General features: G+C 44.0%; 2 protein-coding genes across 11 annotated transcripts in view; both read right to left on the reverse strand.

Annotated features, from left to right (window-relative positions):
* Positions 1-11,284: 11,284 nt before the first annotated feature.
* On the reverse strand, positions 11,285-15,444 carry LOC120498777 (cytochrome c oxidase assembly protein COX18, mitochondrial). Its single transcript, XM_039701891.1, has 6 exons — positions 15,267-15,444; positions 13,965-14,069; positions 13,591-13,754; positions 12,653-12,765; positions 12,253-12,363; positions 11,285-11,576 (listed from the first exon to the last, which is right to left on the reverse strand). Exons 3-6 carry the CDS (start codon positions 13,733-13,735, stop codon positions 11,394-11,396), a joined length of 552 nt encoding a protein of 183 aa, XP_039557825.1. The 5' UTR covers positions 13,736-13,754; positions 13,965-14,069; positions 15,267-15,444; the 3' UTR covers positions 11,285-11,393.
* Positions 15,445-17,070: 1,626 nt separating this feature from the next.
* ANKRD17 (ankyrin repeat domain 17) overlaps positions 17,071-22,050 on the reverse strand; it is a 69,024-nt gene continuing 64,044 nt past the window's right edge. For 7 of the 10 annotated variants that reach the window (XM_039701886.1, XM_039701884.1, XM_039701882.1 and 4 more), the window contains 5 exons: positions 21,515-21,712; positions 20,696-20,944; positions 18,812-18,990; positions 18,540-18,704; positions 17,071-17,662 (listed from right to left, as the gene is read on the reverse strand). In XM_039701886.1, the coding sequence (XP_039557820.1) occupies positions 17,603-17,662; positions 18,540-18,704; positions 18,812-18,990; positions 20,696-20,944; positions 21,515-21,712 (851 nt within the window). In that variant the 3' untranslated portion in view covers positions 17,071-17,602. The remainder of the gene's footprint in view (positions 17,663-18,539; positions 18,705-18,811; positions 18,991-20,695; positions 20,945-21,514; positions 21,713-22,050) is intronic. The other 3 variants (XM_039701885.1, XM_039701883.1, XM_039701881.1) reach the window with 1 other exon arrangement.

Raw genomic sequence — 22,050 nt, forward strand, 5'->3', positions numbered from 1 at the left:
CAAGCTTGCAAATAAAAGTTTGTTACTGAACCTCTTTAGAACTTGCTTTTTACTCTGTATACTGCCCAGAGTAAATCAAACTACTTTCCCCAAAATACACCGAGCAGGTTAGGGCATAATAATCTTAAATTCCAAATTAGTTCCTTAAAAAGCAACCAACCAAAGCAAACCCAGATCCCACTGAAAGGAGATCTCATCTTTTAAATGGCTCCTGATGAAGAACTGCCTTTTATCCCACTCCAGTGCTACCAGGTGCATTACTCCCGGCTCACTTGTGGCACGAGGCACTTACAAGGTGGCTTAGCGGTGTCCTTGTCAGTGCTGGGGGAACAGGTGGACTTAGACCTTGGAGGGCTTTTCCAATCTTAAAACTCTATGAGTCCATGACAGAAAAAAAAGCATATTTTCCATACACTCCTTGGGAACCCACCTGAAAGCTCCTTTGGGCAGGGTAACCCTCTCCTGACTTTGGACTCCAACTGGAGTTCTCCTCTACTTCAAAAGTTCCCCAAACCATGCTGCAGGAAGAAAGAAAAGGCAGATCACCTGCAGCTGGCTCAGAGAATTCTATGAAACAGTAGAAGGCACTTCAACTATCAACTCTGGGAGAAAAAAAAGTAGTGTTTCTGAGAAAAAGAGCAGTTAGAAAACATTGATACAAAAGCAAAAAAAAAAAAGTGTTTTGAGGTGCAACAAAACTGCTGGAAGTGACACAGAGTCCAACAGATGTGCAAATCTGGCAATGTGTGAGCTCTACCTGCTGACACACCTGTGCCAGCATAGCTCACTTCCAGTGGATAAAAACGGGGCAGAAATGAGGCAGCAGCATCCTAATGTGAGCAGCCAGGAGCAACTTTCATCCAGTCTAAAAAGATGTAGGTTGGTTTTTTGTCTTTGTTTTTTTTTTTTTTTTAAGAACCCAAATTCTCTCACAAGAGAAAAAACCAGACACCCTGACTGCATCAGCAGTAATTTCTTTACCTCATTAATGATCTTAGGAGGCCAACTAATCATCACCCAGGGAAGAAGCTTTAAGCACAATGAGTTCTTTCCTCCCTCCCATCACTTACCACAACACTTTGCCTAGGTTTAGCTCAATTTCAGCAAAGAAGTGTCTGAAATTTGAAGGTCAAGTACATAAAAGTCTAAGCTAGAAATCAAGTTTTTTATTATAGCTTTATATTAGGGGCTAAAGCCAAAAAGGACCATGAGAACTGCAGTTTTTCCAATACACTAGCAGTATGGAATTTTTTTTTTTTTTTAATTCAGGAATGCTTATTGAAAATCTGCATTTATTTTTTCTAGGCAGTAAAATACTTGGATCAAGTGTTGCTTACAAGACAAACATATTGAAAACAAATCTGAGAAAGCACTTCAAAGTCATTACAAAAAAGCACTTAGAAAAGGCTTGAGAGCAATTATCAAAATTTGAGAATAAAAAAAAAAGGATTTTGAATCTGCAATTTACCTTTCTTTACAACAGCAGTTTTTCCTTGCAGTTCTGGATGGAGACATGAAGTTCCACACCTATACAGTTAAAAATCACATTTTTTTCTTTTACAGACAGAAAATCACCTACTAGATCAGCAGCAAAACTGCAGATTCTCTTAAGGCTCACACATGTAAAAGAAAGACAGAGACGGAAGTGTGTGTGTACACATTTGCATGTGTTTAGGCACTAGAATATACTTACTATGCCAGCGTTTTCAGCCTTTAATTGAAGCCCAGCCGTGTCCCTCTCAGCAGTGAGAAGCTTTAGCCACCCTCCCAGGATGTGCTATTAAAAATGGTGACATCTCTTTGCACTAAAACAATGCTGGAATTCTCACCCAGCTGACGGATCCATTTTGCTGAGCACTCAGACGTAGCTAATGAAGAGATTAATTCACCACAGGTATCACTGCAAGCACTGCAGTACGACAAAAAAGGCTGAACACGTTTCAAGGTCAAAATAGTATTTTTAGGACTTTACAAAGCAACTTTTTCTCATCACCTGGCGTTTCTCTCACATGAAATTATCACATCCACTGTGTATCTTTTTCCCATCCCCCCCCCCGCCAAAACCTGCAAAATGCAGCAGTTTTCGCAGGTAACTTGCCTGGGATAAGGGACCAAACTGGCATTTTCAAACATGCATCATTGCTTCTCAGTTTGGAGCACTGGGAATGTCCTGATGTCACTGAGGTACCCAACAAGTGGATCCTAGTTTCTCTTAATCATAAAAATCTGTGTGAGTAAAAAGTACTAGTCCTGAGAAAGAAGCAGTGGAGTGTCAGAGCTGCCACACAGTAATTTCAAGTATTACTTCAGAACTACTCTCTTCAGTGCAGGCACCTCACCTATTTTTTTTTTTTTATTTTTTATTTTCGTTATTCAAATTCCCCTCCTCATGCCATTTGCCTCACCTGCCCAGGTGATGTCTCCAGGAGGAGAGCCCACACACTGGCACATAGTTGTTCACCCTGGTTCTTGCCTTTTCAGCTATCCCTCCACAGAAAAATGACCCAGCATGATTCAGGAAAACTCTCCTAACGAGACAGCTTTGACACAACTCCATCATTCCACAATACAACACACTTTTGTTGTTAAACCAGGGTTGATATTTGCAGAGCACAGGATCTGTCAATAAAACGGGGTGATAAAACAATCAGTATCATTCTCTCCCAAAATATATGGCAAGAGGGAAGCAAATAAAATTAAGGGCAGCTTTCCTTGAAGTGTTTCTATGATATCTGAAATTACAGGAGTCAGCCAGGGATCTCCCCCTGTGTCTCAGCAGTGTCTCTGATTTTCCTCCTCCTTCAGCTTTACACAATCCAACATGAATTTCATGCCCACGCAATCAAATAATTGCATATGAAAGGGCAAGAAAAAGCATTTAATGTAAAAAGAAAAAAAACCCCACCTCTCTGAAGAGACAATTTCATTTTCCTATTGCTTGAACTGACATGAGGCAGCTCAGGAAAATCAGCCTCCAATCTACCTTGCTGCATCTGGCAGGAGCCTGTCTGCCTTCTTAGGGAAAGAAATCAGTACAAATGTTGCCTAACCTGATGCTTTTAATGTGGATTTTACCAAAAAGTGAGGGGTTTTTATGGAGTGAGAGAAGATAAATGCTTTTGAGAATTTATCAGGAAGGGTGAGATAGAAAACACCAAATTACTGTGGAATTTTCAGTGAAGAGAAGCAGCTACACACAGATAACAGGGAGTCTTCCCTCACATCTGCCATCTCCACCATGTTTGGATGCCTGAAAAATCCCAAGAGCAGAAAGGTGGAGTATGGAATCTCAGTCAAATCTTACCTCTGTCTACCTGAAAACCTCATGTGCTGGGGTTTGGGATAACCCTCGTTAATAGGGAGCCAGGGTGATCAATGGGAATTAATCCATACTGCCTGTCTCTACCTTTACATGATGCTGCAGGCAGACTTTTAAAGCAATGTTACTCTTTGGAAATCAAGAGGATCCATGCAAAAAATTCAATACTCCAGAGAGGAGAAAAAAATTGGTGCTGTGCTTTTTCAACTTGCCAAGTTAAAGGAATGTTATTGAGGACTCTCTTACATAAATGTTCCTCGACCTCAGAATGAACCAACAGGTCTTAAAAACTGCATTAGCCAAAGCAAATTCCCACAGCAAATGAAACATTTAGCCGAGAGTGCACTGGACTTTTCTACGAGCAGCACAAAGCAAACTCCAAATGGCAAGTTTCCTGTTTGGGTCTAAACGAGCCCAATAAGCTCGTGAGGAGCAGCTGCCAGCATCCCCACAGTAAAACTACACCATACTGAGTCCTCCTGGAAGATGAAGCTAAAGCTGATGGGAGCAGTTTAAGGCAAAGAATGCAATGCTTGAAGGCCAGATGGCTGCTAAACAACCTATGGCCCCTCCAGGAAGGCAGAGAGCATTAGGACAGCCATCCCAGGACCCCAACCAGGATCTCATTCCAGCTTCATCTCCCACAGCACATTCGAGGGCCTCACGCAGTCCACGGCCCTCTGAACATCCATTACCCCGTGCACAGAGGCACAGCAGCCAGGACTAAAGTGTCTGTGGCCATTTAACAGTGCTCTGTGACACACAGCCACAGCAGGAGGAAAACTGTCCTGGCTCCTTCAAATCTGCCATTTCAACACTCAGCTCTGCAAACCCAGGAGATCTCAGCAGCTTCTGGCAAATAAATGGACATCCTCGGGTCACATACCCTCTTTGTGTCTGGATGCAGACACACGTGTAGTCTTTAAATTAAAATAAAAAAGTAAAATTCTACAGAAACCAAGCTGTAACTGGTTATTGAAGAAGAATCTTGCAACCATCCAGATGCACTGATCCAGGGTGATGGTTACATGTCTCTGGAGGTGAATTCATGCCACATGTAACACTAATGAGGTTCCCTGAGTCAACTCCTTAGAGCAAAAATGTCTTCTGCACTCAAGAAAACAGCTCTTAGGAGTCAGGTCCTGTTGTTTACAGGGCTCAGTGAACTCCTATGACACACAATAGAAAAACCTGCCTTATGGCCGTCCTCAGGGTGTGAAGGAGCACAAAACCCATACATAAAACCTGCATTTCAAAATTTCTTAATCAGTTGAGTTTATACTTCCCTACACAAAGCTTTTATGGCTTGAGAATCAAGCCTTTTGGGTGGCATATCCTTGGGTTTAAAAAGATACTCGACATTCCAGCATCAAATTTTAGTAATAAAAGGCAACAGAGGCTGCAAGCTTGGAATAGCAATTAGGCTTGTTCCCCAAAAAAAGCAAGAACTCTACATAAAATAAGCTGTGGGGGTTTAACCAGTGATAAACTTCAGACAGAGCTCACACAGTTGACCTCTCTGAGCTTTTCTTTTGCAATTTGAAGGATATTCTAAACTTGGAGAGACCTATGATGAGGAGCAGTTTATTTGCTCAGCTTCCTTCCATAAAGCAGAAGTATTTAGATGGAAACAGTCAGAAAGGATCCTACCACGCATGCTGGAATGCTGAGCCATAACCCGTACACTGTGGAGAGAAACAAGTGTTGGTTGCTAAATCATTTCAGTATTTTTGGCAGTCATTTTACAGATAAAGCAGCAGACATGTTCCTCGTCCACTCATGTGTCTAAATCATGGCATAAGCAAAGGGATACAAAAGAAACAATCTCTGTATCATTCTACTCTCAGGAGGAAAAAAATGGAGAAAATAATGAAATCTTTATTCCACTGAAATCAGTCACAGAATTCCTGCTGGCAGCAGCAGGTTTGAGACTTCAGAGACTCTCTGCAAGGATGAACTTAGATGGATTCACTCAAATGAAGCATAAAAATAACACACTTGGCCAAATTTTGGAAAAATTTTGGCCAACAAGTCCCAGTGATGCTCATCCAAAGAGCAATGAGGAAAGACAGAAACCAACCCAAATCCACAGAGGCTGACAAGCACAGGAACATGACAGCTCCTCAGCTCAGCCCTGAACCACAAATCTGTGTTTTGCATTATTTAACAGCATTAGAACATCCTCTCACCTCACAGAACCTGGGAGGAGAAATATTATAAATATTATAAAAGGCTAAAGCACCAGATAGATTTCATTTGGCCAGAATAATGGAGTTACTTTTCCCTGTATTCGGTATTTCCTATCTTTAGGGTTTTTAGAACCTGCTCAGTAGTAAAGGCCTCACTTCTGCAGTTCAGCATCTCCCAGATTTCAGTCTGATTTTCCACCAACATCATCAATCCGAATTCTGCGTCGCCACAAGCGCAAACAGCTTGTGGCAGCAAACAACATGATGCTTCTACAGTTACTTTCGCTCTAAACAATCTGCATCTGAAAGGGAAAAGGTCACCATATATTTTTTTTAAAGATTGCTGTCATGTGCATAGTCAGTCTCTGGGGACTTATTGCTGAAATCGTGACTCTAAATATCTCCAAATAAAGCTTATCTCTCAGCCTTCCAGCAAGAGCATTTAAAGTGGAAAAAATGCAAGACTAGCAAAGGTTTTATTAGCAAATTAATCTGAGCTTGTTTACTTTGTAAAATACAACAGAATTATTGGTTGCACTCTGGAGCAAGCACTTAGGCAGTAATGAAATAAAAATCATGAACTGCACAGCGATTACAGAGGAAAATCAGGGACTCCTGGCAAATGGCCCCACTTGGGAATCCATGGACCCACTTGCAGTCCCTCCCCACTTCCCTTCTGACAAAGCTGCACCTTCTCCACTTACAAAAGTTAATAAGGACCTAGTGCTCAACCGTAACTCTGGCGATGCATTAAAGAAGTCTTAAAAATAAGAAACAGAAATATTTCCAAACAGCTGAGTGAGTATAAAGTACCTCTTTACAGACCCTTAAAAAAACCCCAAAAGAACAAAAAACAAACCCCTTTTTCATTACGTGGCCAGCTGGGCTTTAAAAAAATGCACAAAGAACTTGAGTTCTAAACTGAATCTAAACTAAAATCCCTTTAGTTGTACCCACAAGGTTTAGGCTGCATTGATATGAAACCTCCAAAAAGCTGCTGTCTGCCAACTTCCAATCTCCAGCTCTTCCTCAAAGCAGAAATAACGTGCCTAGAGAGTACTGCCACTATTTATATTTTATTAGCTACATTTCTAAGCAACTGATTTCCCCCAGTAGAAGATTTCATCATTTATTTTCTAGACAGAGAGAGCTCAAGGTCAGGAATTTGTCCAGAAGAACACGTTCTCTGCCTGCAGCAGCTCCCACTGAGGTATGTTTGATAAACCTCTGTCAGCAGGACAGAGGTCACTTTTCTGTTCAAACTCAGGTGCTGAAAGAAAATCACTGCACTTGAGTGTTCTGGTACCTCCACTAGACCTCTCAAATCAAATCCAGCCTTTCAAAACCTCCAGGAAATCTGTATTTTAAATGCTATCCTGTCAGATAAGCTTCACAGTTCACCATTTTCCTACACACATTCCCAAAGTGAAAAACAGACACAAGGACAAATGGGAGTCCATCACAGCCCCCAAATAGGAAGCAGGACAAAAGCCAAGCAGATGATCTGCCCTGCTCAAGTTTAAGTATTTCAAAGCTTACCACGTCCCTGCCTGAAGATTTCTGGCCCATCTCAGGTCATCTTAATACACCAGAGTGGAAAAGCACTTCTTGGCTCGCTTTACTTGCCTGCCAAGAGCACATTTTAACTACAAGTCACAGACCTTCTTGCCCTCTTGTACTTCCAAGGATCCATCACTCACCATGGGTTGGCATTCCACCCACTCTGGAACTGACCAACAGCTCCCCAGAAAACTCAGGTAAACATGCTCATGCCCAAACTCCTGAATGCACAGGGCCCTTGTCCTCAGGAATGGATGGTGTTGAAGGCTGGCATTTGTTTCCAATTAACATTCTTCCCCTTACAGCCTCTGTGGTAGCCATTGACATTCCAAGTGGCTTTCCAGCCTCTCTGTCCCCTCCATTTCACACGTTTGAGCCTGGGACTCGTAAAGCCAAAGTTAAGCTTGTGACAGCATCCCAGATTCTCCTCTGTTCTCAGCAGCAAGTACCAAAACCACCTTTCTACAGCCGAGTGTGAATACAGGAGTGTGACTTCCTTGCAGGAAAGTAGGGGTACTTGGCACAGGGAAATGCCTTCCCTACCTCTCTCCAGGCCTGAAAAGGCCAGGTAATATTAAGCCTCAGAGCACACAGCACCATACCCCTTATTTCCATGAGGGATTTGAGCACCAGGGATTCTGGGAGCTGGAAGATTTCCTCCAGAAGGCAAATCCTTACAAATAAGGCAGTAGTGGTCTCCTCTGCTTTCAAACAAAAGTGGGGGTTTATATTAAGTAAAACAGGCCCAAAAAAAAGTTATTTGCTATTACTCCAACTGCAAAGTTAATTAAGGCAATCAAATTATGAATAGTTACCTTGACAAATGAATCCACAAAGCTCAACTCCTTAAATAAAGGAATATAGGGATGTGTGCACTCATCTTAATGATGACCCTAATTTACACAGGCTTCTTTAAACATCCCTACCCAAACTCAGAGCCTGTAACAAGACAGTTTTGTGCAGCAAAAATGGATCAAAATCATAAAGGTGCCATTGATGTGAAGCACTGATCCCTCATTCCCAATTTTTTTGTGATCCCTGAAACTCAGGAAATAGAACAGAACAACTCACTCAGGAAAGCAGCAGCTGCTGTTGCTTTTAGCACTATGCTGAGCTTCAAAGGAATGAAGAATACCTTATTTACCACTAGAAATCAGTCAGATTAATTAAACATAGGTAGGTTAATAATACTAAGTGAAAAAAGGAGTCCTGCTGGCAGCTGGCCACATGGCTGCACCCACGAAGGGCTTTGCAAAGACAGCCAGGGATTGTTCTGACACAACAATCCTGCTTCCCTTTGGCATCCCCGGCCACAAAGAGGGAGCAGCAAGGCAGCTCTCTCCATTATTTTCAACTCAGCAGTGCTGAACACTGGGTTACTTCAAAGGGGCATGGCAGCGAGGTGGAAAAGAAGTGTACACTGTGAAGGGCAGCCTGATTAAGCTCTGAAACAGCATCAAGATGAAAAGACACAGGAGGGAAAAAGTTTAAGTCTAATGCTTACCTGCCTGTCCTGGATTTTGGAACCCGGCAGCCCCGCAGCTGACAGGAGCTGGAGCACCCCCGTGTGTACAGCAGTGCACCCAACAGGACTCCGACGCTTTTATACTTTCCAGAAACCATGGAATCGTGCCAAAAGTGACACTCAGTCTGGGAAAAAAAAATCCTTTCACTTCAAGGAATCCATCCTAGTAACTGCACTTTGGACGAGGAGCTCGGATTCCCCACTAAAACAACCCCAAAGAACAACCAGGTAGACTGGGAAGGTGTCAAATTCTCTGGCAGACAGCAGCACCACCTCCACCAGCCTGGAAAAGGTGTTGGATCATACTGACATCTCATTCCTGAATGGGACAGGGGCCAGCTCACCTCACCTATAGTGTCTCTGCTTAATAATCACAGGAAGTTAGGAGGGAACTGCCCTCCTTCCTAAAACAACAATTATTTTATCACTACTGGGTTTTGCTCATTTACTTACAATTTCTTTGCTTTCAGCAAAGCCAGAACAGGAAACAAATAGGAGAGGTGGAGACACAGTTAAGCCAGAGCTATAGATGACATTACTTAATTAATAAAGGATCATTCACAAAGAATATTGTACAGGCTTTTTTAAGACCCTTCAGTCAGGTTTCTCAGAGAACACAGCAGCAGGTTTTTTCTGACTTCTTCTCCAGAAAGCTCCCTTGGCCCTTCCACAGTCAAGGACTCATTTGACCTGACACACACCATTATATGTATCTTTGCTCCATCTTTGTGTCATCAGCATGGACTGACAACAAAATAATTGCATTACCATAAAAAGGCAAACAGCAAAGCTCCCATCCTCTTCCCCAGAAACAGCATCAAACACTGAGACAAGGATATTAGGCCAGACAATGTACTGGAACAGTCATTACTAACAGAGGGAAGCTTTTGTGTAAACAGTGTCTTTTTGCAGGGCACAACCACCAAAGACAACAAGCATCACAGCCCTGTTCTCCAAGTTCAGACTGCATCTTCACGACAGAGGATGAAACACGTATTATCCAGCCAGGATATTTCAGCACTTCTGAACAGAGCCCATTCAGGGAATTTGTACTTGCCTGACTGCAGTTCCTCAAGCTTAGGCTCCCTCCTAAGTACAAGCAGTGTTCCAACAACCCTCTTCCAGGCCTAAAATAATGCTGTGACAAATCCAACACCAAACACACTCAACTTCATCTCTTTTAACTCACACTGGAAGGTCTTGGGTGTCATTTTATAAGGTCAAAAGGGTGTAAAATAAACGGAGAACTGCAAATCTAACAAAGCCAGTGTCCTGCAATGAACATACGGGGTTTTGACATAGCTGTGAGGCATTTTTTTCAGTGACCAGTTTCACAGTCCTGTTTCCCAAGAAATATGATTTTATTTTTCTACTGCACACGTGACATTGCTGTTGTAGCCTCCCCTGTTCCCAGGCTGGGAATGTGAGCCCCTCTCAGGTGAGGCTGCTGAGGAAGGAGAGGCAGCTTCCATCAGCACTGCATGGAGCACCAGCTCCCTCTACCATCAGCTTCCCAGAGAAAAATTCACTCCCCTTTGCACAGTCTTTTCCCAACACCTTCACCTGAGACAAAATGATATTCATTCAGAGAAACCCGGGAGACCCTTCAAAAATCTAGAACATGATCTTACCTGTAATGGACACCTGGAAATGGCTTTATCACATACCTTCTGGTATCCTTATCTGTGGATTTTGAATTGTTAGACAGCATTAGATGAGATGCTTTTGGCTGCTTCACCTTCAGTTTCACACCTGTTTTGGGAGTTTTTTGGTATAAAAACATCCTGGCAGCACCCAGGCATAACTCTATCACTGATGTTCTCAGACCTCAGTGAAACATCCCCACAGGTAAAGTGCAGTGTTATTAGTCCAATGACATCTGCACTTTTTCTTCTAAACTGCTGGTTTTAGTCAGAAAGTGTATCTCAGCCCTACCTGAGTAAAGTTCCACTAGGCTATGACAACAATTCAAATAAATGCTTCCAAGTCTGCATTAAAAATTTCTGCTTCCGAATTTTTGTTAGTTTACATCACAGTAGTAGCTTGGAATCTTTTAAAAAGTTAATCATTAATTCCTGATCATTCTAACAAAAAAAAAAACCCCAAAAAAACCCCAAACCTTTAGGACTTAGGGTGAAAGAGAGGCACTGTATATGAGTCATAGCTTTATTTAACACTCACCTGTCACAGACATATTTTATGAAAAATCCTTTTGTCAGGATCTTTTCTCCTGAGAAACTGGGAAGCTTCAGCTTCTCCATGTTTTGCTGCTTTGGAATGTGATTTGAAGAACTGCTTAACCCCAGCATGTGAAATTGTTCTCACTTGATGACCAATGACAGCCACCTGTGTCAAGGCTGTGAGCAGTCACAAGATTTTATTATCATTCCATTCCTTTCCCTTCCAGCCTTCTGATGAATCCTTTCTTTCTATTCTTTTTAGTATAGTTTTAGTACAGCATTTTAATATAATATCATAATATAACAAATCAACCTTCTGAAACATGGAGTAAAGATTCTAATCTCTTCCCTCTTCCTGAGACCTCGAACACAACCATACTCACCTGCCCAATTCCTTATAACAATTCGGGAGACAAACAGGAGACAAATCTGGATTTCTGGACTATAGCAACTGCAGAAAGACCACCCTTGAAACAAAGCTTCCCAGTAAAGACACATTTTTGCCAACCAATCCTTCCTCGTGGCCAGCCAGCATTTTATTTGGAAAATAAATATACAGCAGATAAGTACATGTGACTAAACCAGCAGCACTTCACCCCCAAGGCAGCCCTTCCTGGAGCTCAGTGGCGCTGTCTCCTCAGGCTGTACCTGGTGGCCACGGCAGCCACCATGTCCCTGTAGGGCGTGTCCGAGTCGGACGCGGTCCGGGGGATGCGGCAGAGGCGGCGGAAGGCGGGAGAGCGCAGCAGGAGGTTGTGGGACAGGCCCACGAGGCTCGAGGACAGCCAGTACAGCGCCATGGACTGCAAGGACACAACACAGGTCAGCTCCCTGCAGGCAAGGACAGCACTGCTCCAGGCAGCTCCTCCCGAACCACTGCTGTGGGCCACTCCCAGGGACTGAGAAAAATAACTCACCTAAACCACTCCTCCTGCTCTCATCTGCATTAATAATGGATTCCATGTGAAATGCAGCTGTCTGGCTCTGAACCCTTCTGGGGAAAAGTGCCATCTACACTGAGGCTTGACAGTTCTTAAATTAATTCACATTAAACTTCGGTATTTGAAACTATAACTGAGCCAAACAACCAGACACTTTGTTTTTGCTAAGAACACTCTGCAGTAGAAAACCTGGTAAAAATGACAAGTGTTTGAAAAAAGATGTGGAAAATTTCCTAATTGAAGAACTACACTGGTTTCCAGTGAACAAACATTTGCCTATACGTCTTTAAACAAAGCTTTCCTCTCCTTTTTCAGGCTACATGAAGGACATGAACACCTTTCAAGTCTGGAAAGTCTTCCTCATTGAATAAAAATATCCCAAAGCAACAAGATTTAAACACACACATAGACAGAACATCTGACTTTTCTTAAGCACACAGCAGTGGAAACATGAAACACGTGAGGCCTTTGGGCTCTCCTTTAAGCACCAGAAGAGCCCAGGCACGGGTGACATCCCAGGGGTCACCTGGGTACTTACAGAGGGCACTGTGGCAGCAATAGGGATCATCACCACGGACACCGTGCGGAAGAAGTTCATGACAATCTTCCGGATCCGCGAAACTGGCATTTTTGTTTGGGAAGCAAAGATCTGAAAGGGGAGAAACGCACAGTTATAAACCAGCTCTTTCTGAAACTGAGGATCAACATCCAGAAATCTCATTAGAGCAGCATTCTAAAAGGAACTGTAGTAAAGACTAAATATTACTGAAGCTCAGGTAGATCTGAGACGTGTCCCATCTGACCTGGAGGTCTCTGAACAGAGCCACCCACACATTAAAATACACAGAGCAAACAGATTGTGTTTCACTTCTGCCCAGTGCATTTAAAGCAGTGATCATCTGCAGCCACCTTTATGTTGGTTTATCCCAACGACGTACCTCCACCACCAGCAAATTCACCAGCCCCAGGGACACTGGCAAAATCCACGTGGAATCAGGTGCCGTGAGGTCTGTGAACCACAGTGCTCCTCCTGAGGAAAACTGTTCTTGCACTACAGGAAAGAAAATTGAAGAAAACACAGAATTCAGTATGATTTGCTGCCTCAAGTGAGCCAGAATTGTACCAGTGTTACATCACAGACCCAAGTTTCTAGGTATGTTTTATCCACATGGTAAGTACGACTACAGCAGAAATCCTTGGTTTTAACACTCTGCTACCTATACAAGCATGAAAAGTGAGAGAGATACAAGGTGAGACTTGGCTTAGCTCAGCACAGCCAGGTAAATCTGCAATAAAAAATACTTCCATCTCAAATATTTTACAAGTCAATGAGGGAAATAAGAATGCAGTAACCTACAGTGCTTACTTCCTGGTTTTGAAAAAATTGTGTTTTTCTTAGTAGCTGCATAATTAGCCACATTTTTGCTTAAAAGAGCGAACTATAAACTTTTGTCTAAAAAAACCAGTAAAACAGTATATAACTTTTTTTTTTAATTTAAGGGACCCTCACACATTTACCTTGCCTATAGTATTTCACATGGAAGGAGAAAAAAATACAGATTAACAGTGAGCGTGGTGTGGCATGTGTAATATGACTTCCTAAACAGGACTGTCAGACCACATTAAGTTTGAAACTAATTTCAAATATTTATTATTTATATTAATTAATTAAGTTTAAACTATATGAGGTTTAAAACCTTAGTAGCTGACTGGTTTTTGTATCAGCTTGTACACTGAGCTTGGGACACTCTGTCCTTTAACCACCTTTAAGGTGCCTGTGAAGGCAGCAAGCAGACAAGCAGTGAGAGCAGCACCTATTTGTGGGACAACGCCCTTTTCTGACCCCAAAATCCCTCCAGAAATCCCTTTCCCCCACCTGCAGAGCCCAGGGCACCAACGCTGCAGTTGCGCAGAGCCAGGGACACGCACACCCACATGGGCACCTGCACCCACAGCAGCAGGGTGGCTTTGAAGGGGTGGCAGTTGTCCCGGATGTACAGCTCCGTGACGATCCTCCGCATGTTCCTGGCGAAGTGGGACCTTTCGGAGAGGAAAGCACAAGTCTGAGCTTTGGAATGGACAACGTCTGAATGGGAACAGGACAAACAAATAAATCATACGTGGGGAACAAAAATCTAAGCTGTGGGCAATGGCAGAATATTGCTGCAAAAATGCTGTTTGTGGGATCTTCCTTCCTGGCACATCCCACTCCGGAATGGATTCAGCAGGTGTGGACAATGCCCCTCGTACCTGGCCACTTTTTCAGACCAGCCCAGCTGCTTTCCACGCACTGAAACTTCATGGCGAAGGCGCTGGGCAAGCTCCTTGATCTCAGGCTGCAGGTTTTCCAGCTAGCTAAAGAAAAGGAGAACTGGTTGGGCACAGCAGCAGGTAACACTCACTTCCTCTCTTCACCTCTGTTTTAGTTATCCCTGGTAACTCAACACCTGAAAGAGCATTAACTTATTAATTATCACTGCAAAATTTAACATCTGTACAGGAATTAATACTTATTAATAATGTACAGTAATTCATACACATTGTCACCCTATAATTTAATACCTCTATGGGTATTACACATATTAATTACTCTTCTGTGATTTAATATCAGCACAGGCATCAAACATCTCAATTGCCACTGTAATTTAACACCCCTAGGGGTAGGAAACGCCTGTGAGGGACAAGGCATCTTGTTAAGGCCTTGTTCAACATCAGTGAACACCTTTCATCTTTAAACAAAATAACCACACGAAGGTAACAGTGACAGGTAATTACAGTAACAATCAAAGATAGTCTCTTGCTACTGCGTGAAATGCAGACAGAATTTTCATCTTCTTAAATTTTACACTTTTTAAGGAAGAAAGCGATTTCTATCACAGCTGAAATCAGGGCAATTTGTAACAAGCATCTTTTTGCCTGCATGCAGGACTTGCAAGTAGCTACTCCACTTACAAAGACCCAGCTTTAACAGCACCTCAGTGTTAAAAAAAAAAGACAATTACAAAAACAGTAACATACAAATATCAACATATATTAGAAAACGCACTTAATAGAACGTACTGTTTACAGCATACTGTAATATATAAGTAAATTGCATTTTACATGATAAACTATAGAAATTATATATATGATAAAATATTTAAATTATATACATATATGATAAAACATATAAATTATATATGATAAATATAATTATATATATGATAAAATATATAAATTATATGTGATAAAATATATAAATTATATATGATAAAATATATAAATTATATATATACATATATATACACACACACACACATACAGAGCTAAAATGAAGAGTAATAAAATAAAGGCCATGAGGACACAACTCGGCAGTGAACAAAGCCACCACCACAGCATAAGAGACCCCACTTCACGAGAGCGCAACAAACCTCTGCAACCAACCAAAGCACAAAAAGTAACGAAATTCCTCAGAAAACCCCCAAACCCGCTGCAATACAGAACTGCGATGCCCGTTCCGCGGCCCCTCAGCCCCGGCCCGGCCCTTCCCTCAGAGCCCCTCAGCGCTCCCACCTTGGCGAGCAGCCGCCCCTGCTGCGCGGCCAGCGGCAGGGTCACGGCGGTGCGCAGCAAGGCGGCCCCGCCGGCGATGGCGGCCCAGCAGGGCAGCCCGGTGGCCTCCTGCAGCGCCGCCAGCCCGCCCTCGGCCCAGTGCACGGGCCACTGCCGGAGCGCATGCGCCGTCCGCGCGCCACCGCGGCGCACCGCCCCGCGGCCGCCATGGCGGCTGAGGGCAGGGGAAGGGCAGCGCCTCACGGCGCCATGTGTCGGAACCTGGCTGCACGGGGCTGGGAACGGTGCCAGCGCCCTCCTGCTACGGGCAGGGACACCGCCCGCCACATCACAGAGCGCGCCGAGTTGGAAAGGAACCACGAGGACCACGGAGTCCGACACCAGGCCCTACACCGGGCATCCCCTGGGAGTGTTGTCCAAACCAGCTTTGGGTCACTGTCTCACCCCTCTTAACAGTAAATATTTCCTCCCAGTAGCTAGCCTAAATTCCCCCTTTTTCCATTTGTACCCATTACTTGTTGTCATATCTCTGGAGTTCCTGGCAAGGAGTGCCTCTTGGGCCCCTTCAGGTACTGGAGGGCTGCTGTGAGGAACGCACACAACCTTCCCTTCTCCAGGCTGGACGGCCCCAACTCCCTCAGGCCTGAAGATGATATTCTGGAGTAATTCATCATTACCAAGTGCTTTATCATTCCACACTGGCAGCGTTCTGCTGCCCAGCCAGGTTCTGACCTGTCTCCTCAGCCCTTCTGTGGCAAGGAGAGGTCAAAATGCCCCTCAGACCATACACTGCACTCTCTTCCTCTCCCTGTTCATAACCCTGGTTCTGCTCCCTTTTCCCAAACAAACAGCACCTGCCCGCTTCCAAAGGAGTACATTCCTTGGTTTACTGGACAAATAAAAAACTTTACATCAGGGGGAAGTATCTGGGAATAAAAATGCTCCCATTCCCCCCACCCAGGATCTCCCGTGCCCAGCCCACTGCCACAGTGGTGCCATCAGGGCTGTTACTGCCCCAGGCATGGATTAAACTGTCAGATCAACACAATACTCTGGAATTCATGGTGCTAATGAACACTGAGCACTATGTCTCAGTAGGATTAATAATTAGTAACCCTAAACAGCACTGAAGCCTGCAGCAAATGACTGCAGCAGCAGAGGGGAAGGGCGCTCACCCACACCCTGATAAGCTGTGAGATGGAGTTTCAAACCTTCTTCTGAGCAGTTCCCCGCTTTGGGATCCATTTTGCTACCACCAGCTCTTCACAGGATGTATTTCAGGAGATCAGACTGCTGGAAAAAGGAATTTGCTTTTATTCAGAGCAGCACCTAAAGGCAGGTATATGGCCTTGGGTATGCAAAAAGTTTGAGGACACCTCAAATATCACAACAGTTAAAAGGCAGTAGTTTCTACGGCCAGCTGAGGTGTTTGCTTGGTTTTCAAAGGAGGAACCACAATAAAACCAAGTAATACTTCTTTTAAATCTGAGATGTAGATCTCCTTTAAGTGCTCTGTAAGGGAACTGTACAGGGATCCTGACTGGAACTGTGTCACTGCTCACCCAGCCTGGCCTCACAGGACCCACCCTCCATCTCCTGCTACCTCTGCCCACAGGTGACAGCTCCCGACAATGTACATGGGAATTCCCACTTGGACTCTTCCAAACAAACCTTCATGGGCCTGATTCTGGAAGAGACCTGCCTCTGGAGCCTTCAGCAGGGAAGCTCTCCTCAAATGTCAAACATTAATTTAATAATGCCTGGGGTGTTTTTATAACTTACTTAAATTACACAAGTAGAAAAGTTATGCTTATTAATAGTTTAATGTATGAAGGAAACATCCAGATTTCTGAATATGAAGGTACATATCTCACATTAATTTAAGTCTACATAAAGTAGAGCCTCTATAACTGACATATTGAAATTTACTTTCTGCTTAGCCATTTGTTATGTAAACAATTGTACATTTATTTGCCATTCTAAAACTTCAGGATCAAGTTTACATAATTTTGCTAAATTTCTGTGTTTGCTCAGAAGCAGTTTACAGTACTAAAACCAACCAGCCAAAGAACAGCTTCAACAGAAAGTTATGTCAAAAAAAAAAAAAAAGGAGGAAAGGAAAGAAGAAAGTCTAACTAAGTTGAAACATATGATGGTGGGGAATGGGCGGTCACAATGTTCACAGAAAAAGGTCAGTTAGTAAGTTCTTCTGCAAAAAGCCTACACACTTCAGTCAAGCACATCAGTAGAATGATCTGGGAGCACATAAACTGTTTCTGCCAATTGTGGTTTCCTCTGCAAAAAAAGGAATCTCAAGGCCAGCACGTTGATCCCACTCAGCCCAGTTGGTTCATATGCACACTGTTCATGTGAGGTGTCCAGGTTCCAGTCCACACCTGCAAGAGAAATCCGCCTTAGCACCGTACTCCAGGATGGCACGGCCCAGAGCACGCTGCAGGGCTCATGGATTTTCCTGTCCAGCACAATTCACAGGGCTCTGGCTGTGCAGCAAATGATTTCCCAGCCCAGCTCCCAAATCCCTCCACGCCCAGAGCACGGGATGTGTGTGCTCTCTTCTTGATCTTGAATTCAGACAAACAAGAACTTGATTCCTGCTACATTATTTTCCCCTAAGACCTTCACTTCTGGGGAAACCCAGGTCTAACCCAGTGAAGCTTTCTTTGGGGGACAAGTTTGTCATGAAACCAGAAATCACCCTGCAGGGACAAGAAGCTACCTCAGAGCAGTACCTGAACTGTGGGCAAACCCCCTCTCCGTTGCACCTATGGTCTACCAGGGCTGGGAGCTGCCCCCCACAGCTTGCATCATTCCCAAACAAATTAAGCTCAGAAACATCTTTATTTGGTAACAGTGTACCAGGGATCACTGTCCAATAAAAAATAATCACAGAGCTACTGATGTTCCATTATAGTATTAGTTCCTGAGTACGAACAACAGGTTTAAGGGAATTAATCCCTCTGCCTAAATTATATTGAGTGGACAAGCCAGGCAAGATCAGAGCAGCAAAGAGCTACTAACTCCCTTCCTTGGGATGCTCTAACACAGTCACAAAATCCTCAACTACACAGCCCAGCAGCAGCCCTGTTGCTGTGTTCCCTCATTGGGAAAAGAAAGCTTAACTAAGAGCACATAAACTGGCTTTTACTATGACATTTTGCCCCAAGATTTCTTTTCCCAAATGCCTAACTGCACAGACAGGAGTCACGATACATTTCCAGTTAAATACACAGTGCAAAACATCAGAGCAATTACCGTCTGAGGCCCGTTGTTTTCTGTGGAATTTGAAACCATCTTTATCAGCGAGTTCCAAGATGGGTCAGCAGCATGAGGCCCGTTAAAGATGGGGCCTCCAGTACCATCTGTGATGGGGGCTATGGGAGGAATTATGGCGTTCCCATACACAGAAAAAGGCATTCCCTGAGGGGAAGGAAAAGAACAGTCAGGGCGCTTCCAGGAATGCCACTGCACGGACAGAAGGACAAGAGGGGATTCCCGCTGCACAGGGGGGCCAAGGAGGTCATTACCCCGACTTTTGGGAAGTCCATGTATCCTGCAGGGACGGGCTGATGGAATGTACCGGAAGGCGCTACGATTCCCGTGCTGTCTCTCTCCATGGTTTGGTGCGAGAAGACGCCTGGGTCAGACATGGGCCTGTGGATCATGTGGCTGCCCATGCCGCTGTGACACCAGTCCACTTTATCTGCTAGCACAGAGACACAGCGTCACCCGCGGCTCCCCGCCCGCAGCGCTTGGCCCCGCCCGCGCCTCCGCTCCGGAGCACACAGCACACGTGGAGGGATGGATGGAGGAACAACACCACGAGTGCCACCAACCCTGAGCCACTGCCACGAGTTTGGGATGGTTACCTGCAACCAGAGCATTGCCCCTGCAACTTTCCTCCATTTCAACAGCAAAGCTGGAATTTGGGCTAACTCTCCCTCCTCCAAAAACCTCAATTCCTCGTGCCTTTGGTGCTGTGGAAACGGTATGTACACTATTAAGACTATCTGCTCTACTTCACTACCATTCCTCCATGAATTACTTCATATTCTAAGGGACACAGAAGTATTCAAGCAAACCAAAACCAGAGAATGACCTGCTGCAGCTATGGGCTCGTGTCCTGATTCTGTGAATTCATCAGAGGCAGCTTGGTATTGGTGCTACAGTTCAAACCCCAGACATTCAAAAATCCAATTTTCAAAACAAAACATGAAAAAAAAATTATTTGGAGAAGGGCAACAGAAGCATTTCTGAGGCTCCCCAGTACTCAAGTAGAGAAGAGCCAATCCCAGTGTGAACTGAAAATCAAAATGTTGAAGTCATCGACCAAAGCAGAAAGAAAGCAGCATCCCAAAAGCCAAGACAGGCACAAAGGACAACTTTTACAGCCACACAATGCAAATAAATAGTGAATTTCTAAAGCTTTATCTGGGAAAAGACCACTAGTGAAGTAAAAAAAGGGTTTGTATTTGGGGAGAAATTCCAGCACAGTCAGTCAGTTAAAACCTTCAGCTGGGTGGACTCAGTCAGGGAGCAGAACAGATTGCTCTGAACAGTGGAGCATTTCCAATCCTTGCAGGGTTTTCCAGAGCAGAGTGGATAAAGCCCTGAGCAATATGGGCAGAACTCATGGCAAAGCCCATTTTGTGCAGAAGGCTGACAGGACATCCAGAGGTCCAATCCAACACAGTCTCAATATTCATAGCCCCCATCCCAAGCAAAAAAATGCTGAAGAAATTAAAAAGACAACTCCCCACAAACAACCTCAATCAATGTGGAAAAGCTGATCAGTCTCCCAGAAAGTGCATCCAAGACTCCTGACAAGTTTGGTAAGAAAAGCTGTAGGATCGCTAACTGAAATTGTTAAAGACTATGAAGTACTAAATTTTATGTGAATCCAGGAGAGCCAAGAGCCTTGTGCTAAAAGAAGGTTGAAAAGAATAAAGGAACCCCTAATGTGGAGTTTTATCACTTTATAAAAGCACCATCCTCAGCACAAAAAGTTCTACCTTAGCTACAAATCAAATATTAACTCCTACCATACAAACAACCTCTCTGTCAGCAAGAAACTCCAGACAGTTATCTTGTGACACCTTAATTTCCCCTCCTCCTCAATTCAATGATCCTCACTGTGTTCATGCCTGGAAGGCCTGTTTTTATTTTTCCTGCTCCTACTTGGGAGTACCTAATCTTCACAGCCAGGACATTTCAGAACCCCTGAGGGTTTCAGAAACCTTGTTCAAACAATTAAGTGGACAGGAAGGCTACGAGAACTCCTTGTTCCAAACCCTCTGCAAAGAAGATGTCTGTGTTTTCAGGCACTCACTTCTGCATGCTCCCGTGCTGAAGACAAGTTTGGCAAACACAATGGTGTGATCAACTCAAGTGCACCTATGAACACCACATACCTTGACTGCCACCTATACCTTCGAAGGACCAGATCCCACTGTGTCCCACAGGAGCAGCCAAGTTGCTCCCAATTACAGAAGGAGTAGACGTTCCAGTTTGTCTAATGCGTGCAGACCGTTCAGTCCCAATGGGAACAGGAACTTTTCTGTCCTGAGAAACGTTACTGGGTTTTTCTGATCCCAAGGACACTGCTGAAGGGGTGGGAGAGGGTGCTCGTACTCCAGAGGACACGGACTGAGCAGGAGATTCTGCAAGGAGAACAACAGGAGCATTTGGTGACGGCAGCCAGATCACACAAACCAACAACTGACAATGAGGAGCTAGTTAATGCCACATTCATCCACCTCAGGATCATTTCCAGATCACAGAGATATTCACCACTGATTTAGCCCCTCATATAAAATGCTTATCACACTCTGGTAGCTCAGCCACTGGAGGACACACACCACAAAATCTTAACTAAGCATCACTGTCCATCAGCAACAGAAGAGTGGAGGATTATATCCTAAACCAGAGCTGAAATAAGCCCACATAAACCCATGTCTTTGCTGGGTTTGTTTTTTCTTCTTCTTTTTGATTTGTTCCCTGAGGCTTTTTTGCCATTGTTTTTGTCAATAAAACAGATTAACACGTTCCCTAAATAAGCCAGCACTCCACAGTTTATTTGTCAAAAAAACTCCTAACTGCAGGGGCCAAAGGTAGAGGAAGGTACCAGAACCTGCCCTAAGGATTTTCTCCTGGAACTCCTCACGCAGTTCTGCCGGACAACTTTATTTATACAGCAGCTTCTCAGCAGTTCCCTGCTGACCAGAACTCACCATTTGATGCTGATGAACATGGAGGCAATAAACTAAGAGGGGAAAAATGCTGTCTGTTAAAATTAGCAGCTGCAGGCGCTCCGCCCAGCGGCGTCCCGGGCGCGTAGATCTGCCCTCCCGACAGGTTCGAGGCAAAGGTCCCCAGGTGTGTCGAAGAAGGTGTTACAGAAGCATAGGGAGAATCCATACTGACAATACCTACGAGAGAAAAAGGGCACAAGTGACTCCCACATCTCCAACACTCCAGCAAGAGGTCGCCGGTATCATCGAAAGAGAAAGGAAAGCTTTTATCCAGTCCATCTTTGGGGACGTGTGTCACAATTTTCCAAAGGAAACTGGAGCATTAAGCTTCACACTCTGCAAGTCTACTCAGCATGTGGCAGTTGTGCTGTACACCTAAATCAAGGATGATTCTTATTTCCTTAACATCAAATGCCACCAATTAGCAAAGATACTCAAAATACAACAATTACTGCTCCCTTCATGTCTACTTCAACAAAGAAAGGGAAAAATAAAATCTTAGGGATCCTAAGACT

The sequence above is a fragment of the Passer montanus genome, unplaced genomic scaffold, assembly GCF_014805655.1.
Source record: "Passer montanus isolate IOZ18808 unplaced genomic scaffold, ASM1480565v1 scaffold150, whole genome shotgun sequence".
In the NCBI taxonomy this organism is placed as follows: Eukaryota; Metazoa; Chordata; class Aves; order Passeriformes; family Passeridae; genus Passer; species Passer montanus.

Excerpts from the sequence above, each read along its gene's own strand:
- LOC120498777 (XM_039701891.1), bottom strand. The coding sequence starts at position 13,735 with ATGCGGAGGATCGTCACGGAGCTGTACATCCGGGACAACTGCCACCCC. Across the intron at positions 12,766-13,590 it reads TGGTGCCCTGGGCTCTGCAG|TGCAAGAACAGTTTTCCTCA; the intron begins GTGGGGGAAAGG and ends TCTTTCCTGTAG. Across the intron at positions 11,577-12,252 it reads TTGCTGCCACAGTGCCCTCT|TCCATGGCGCTGTACTGGCT; the intron begins GTAAGTACCCAG and ends GTGTCCTTGCAG.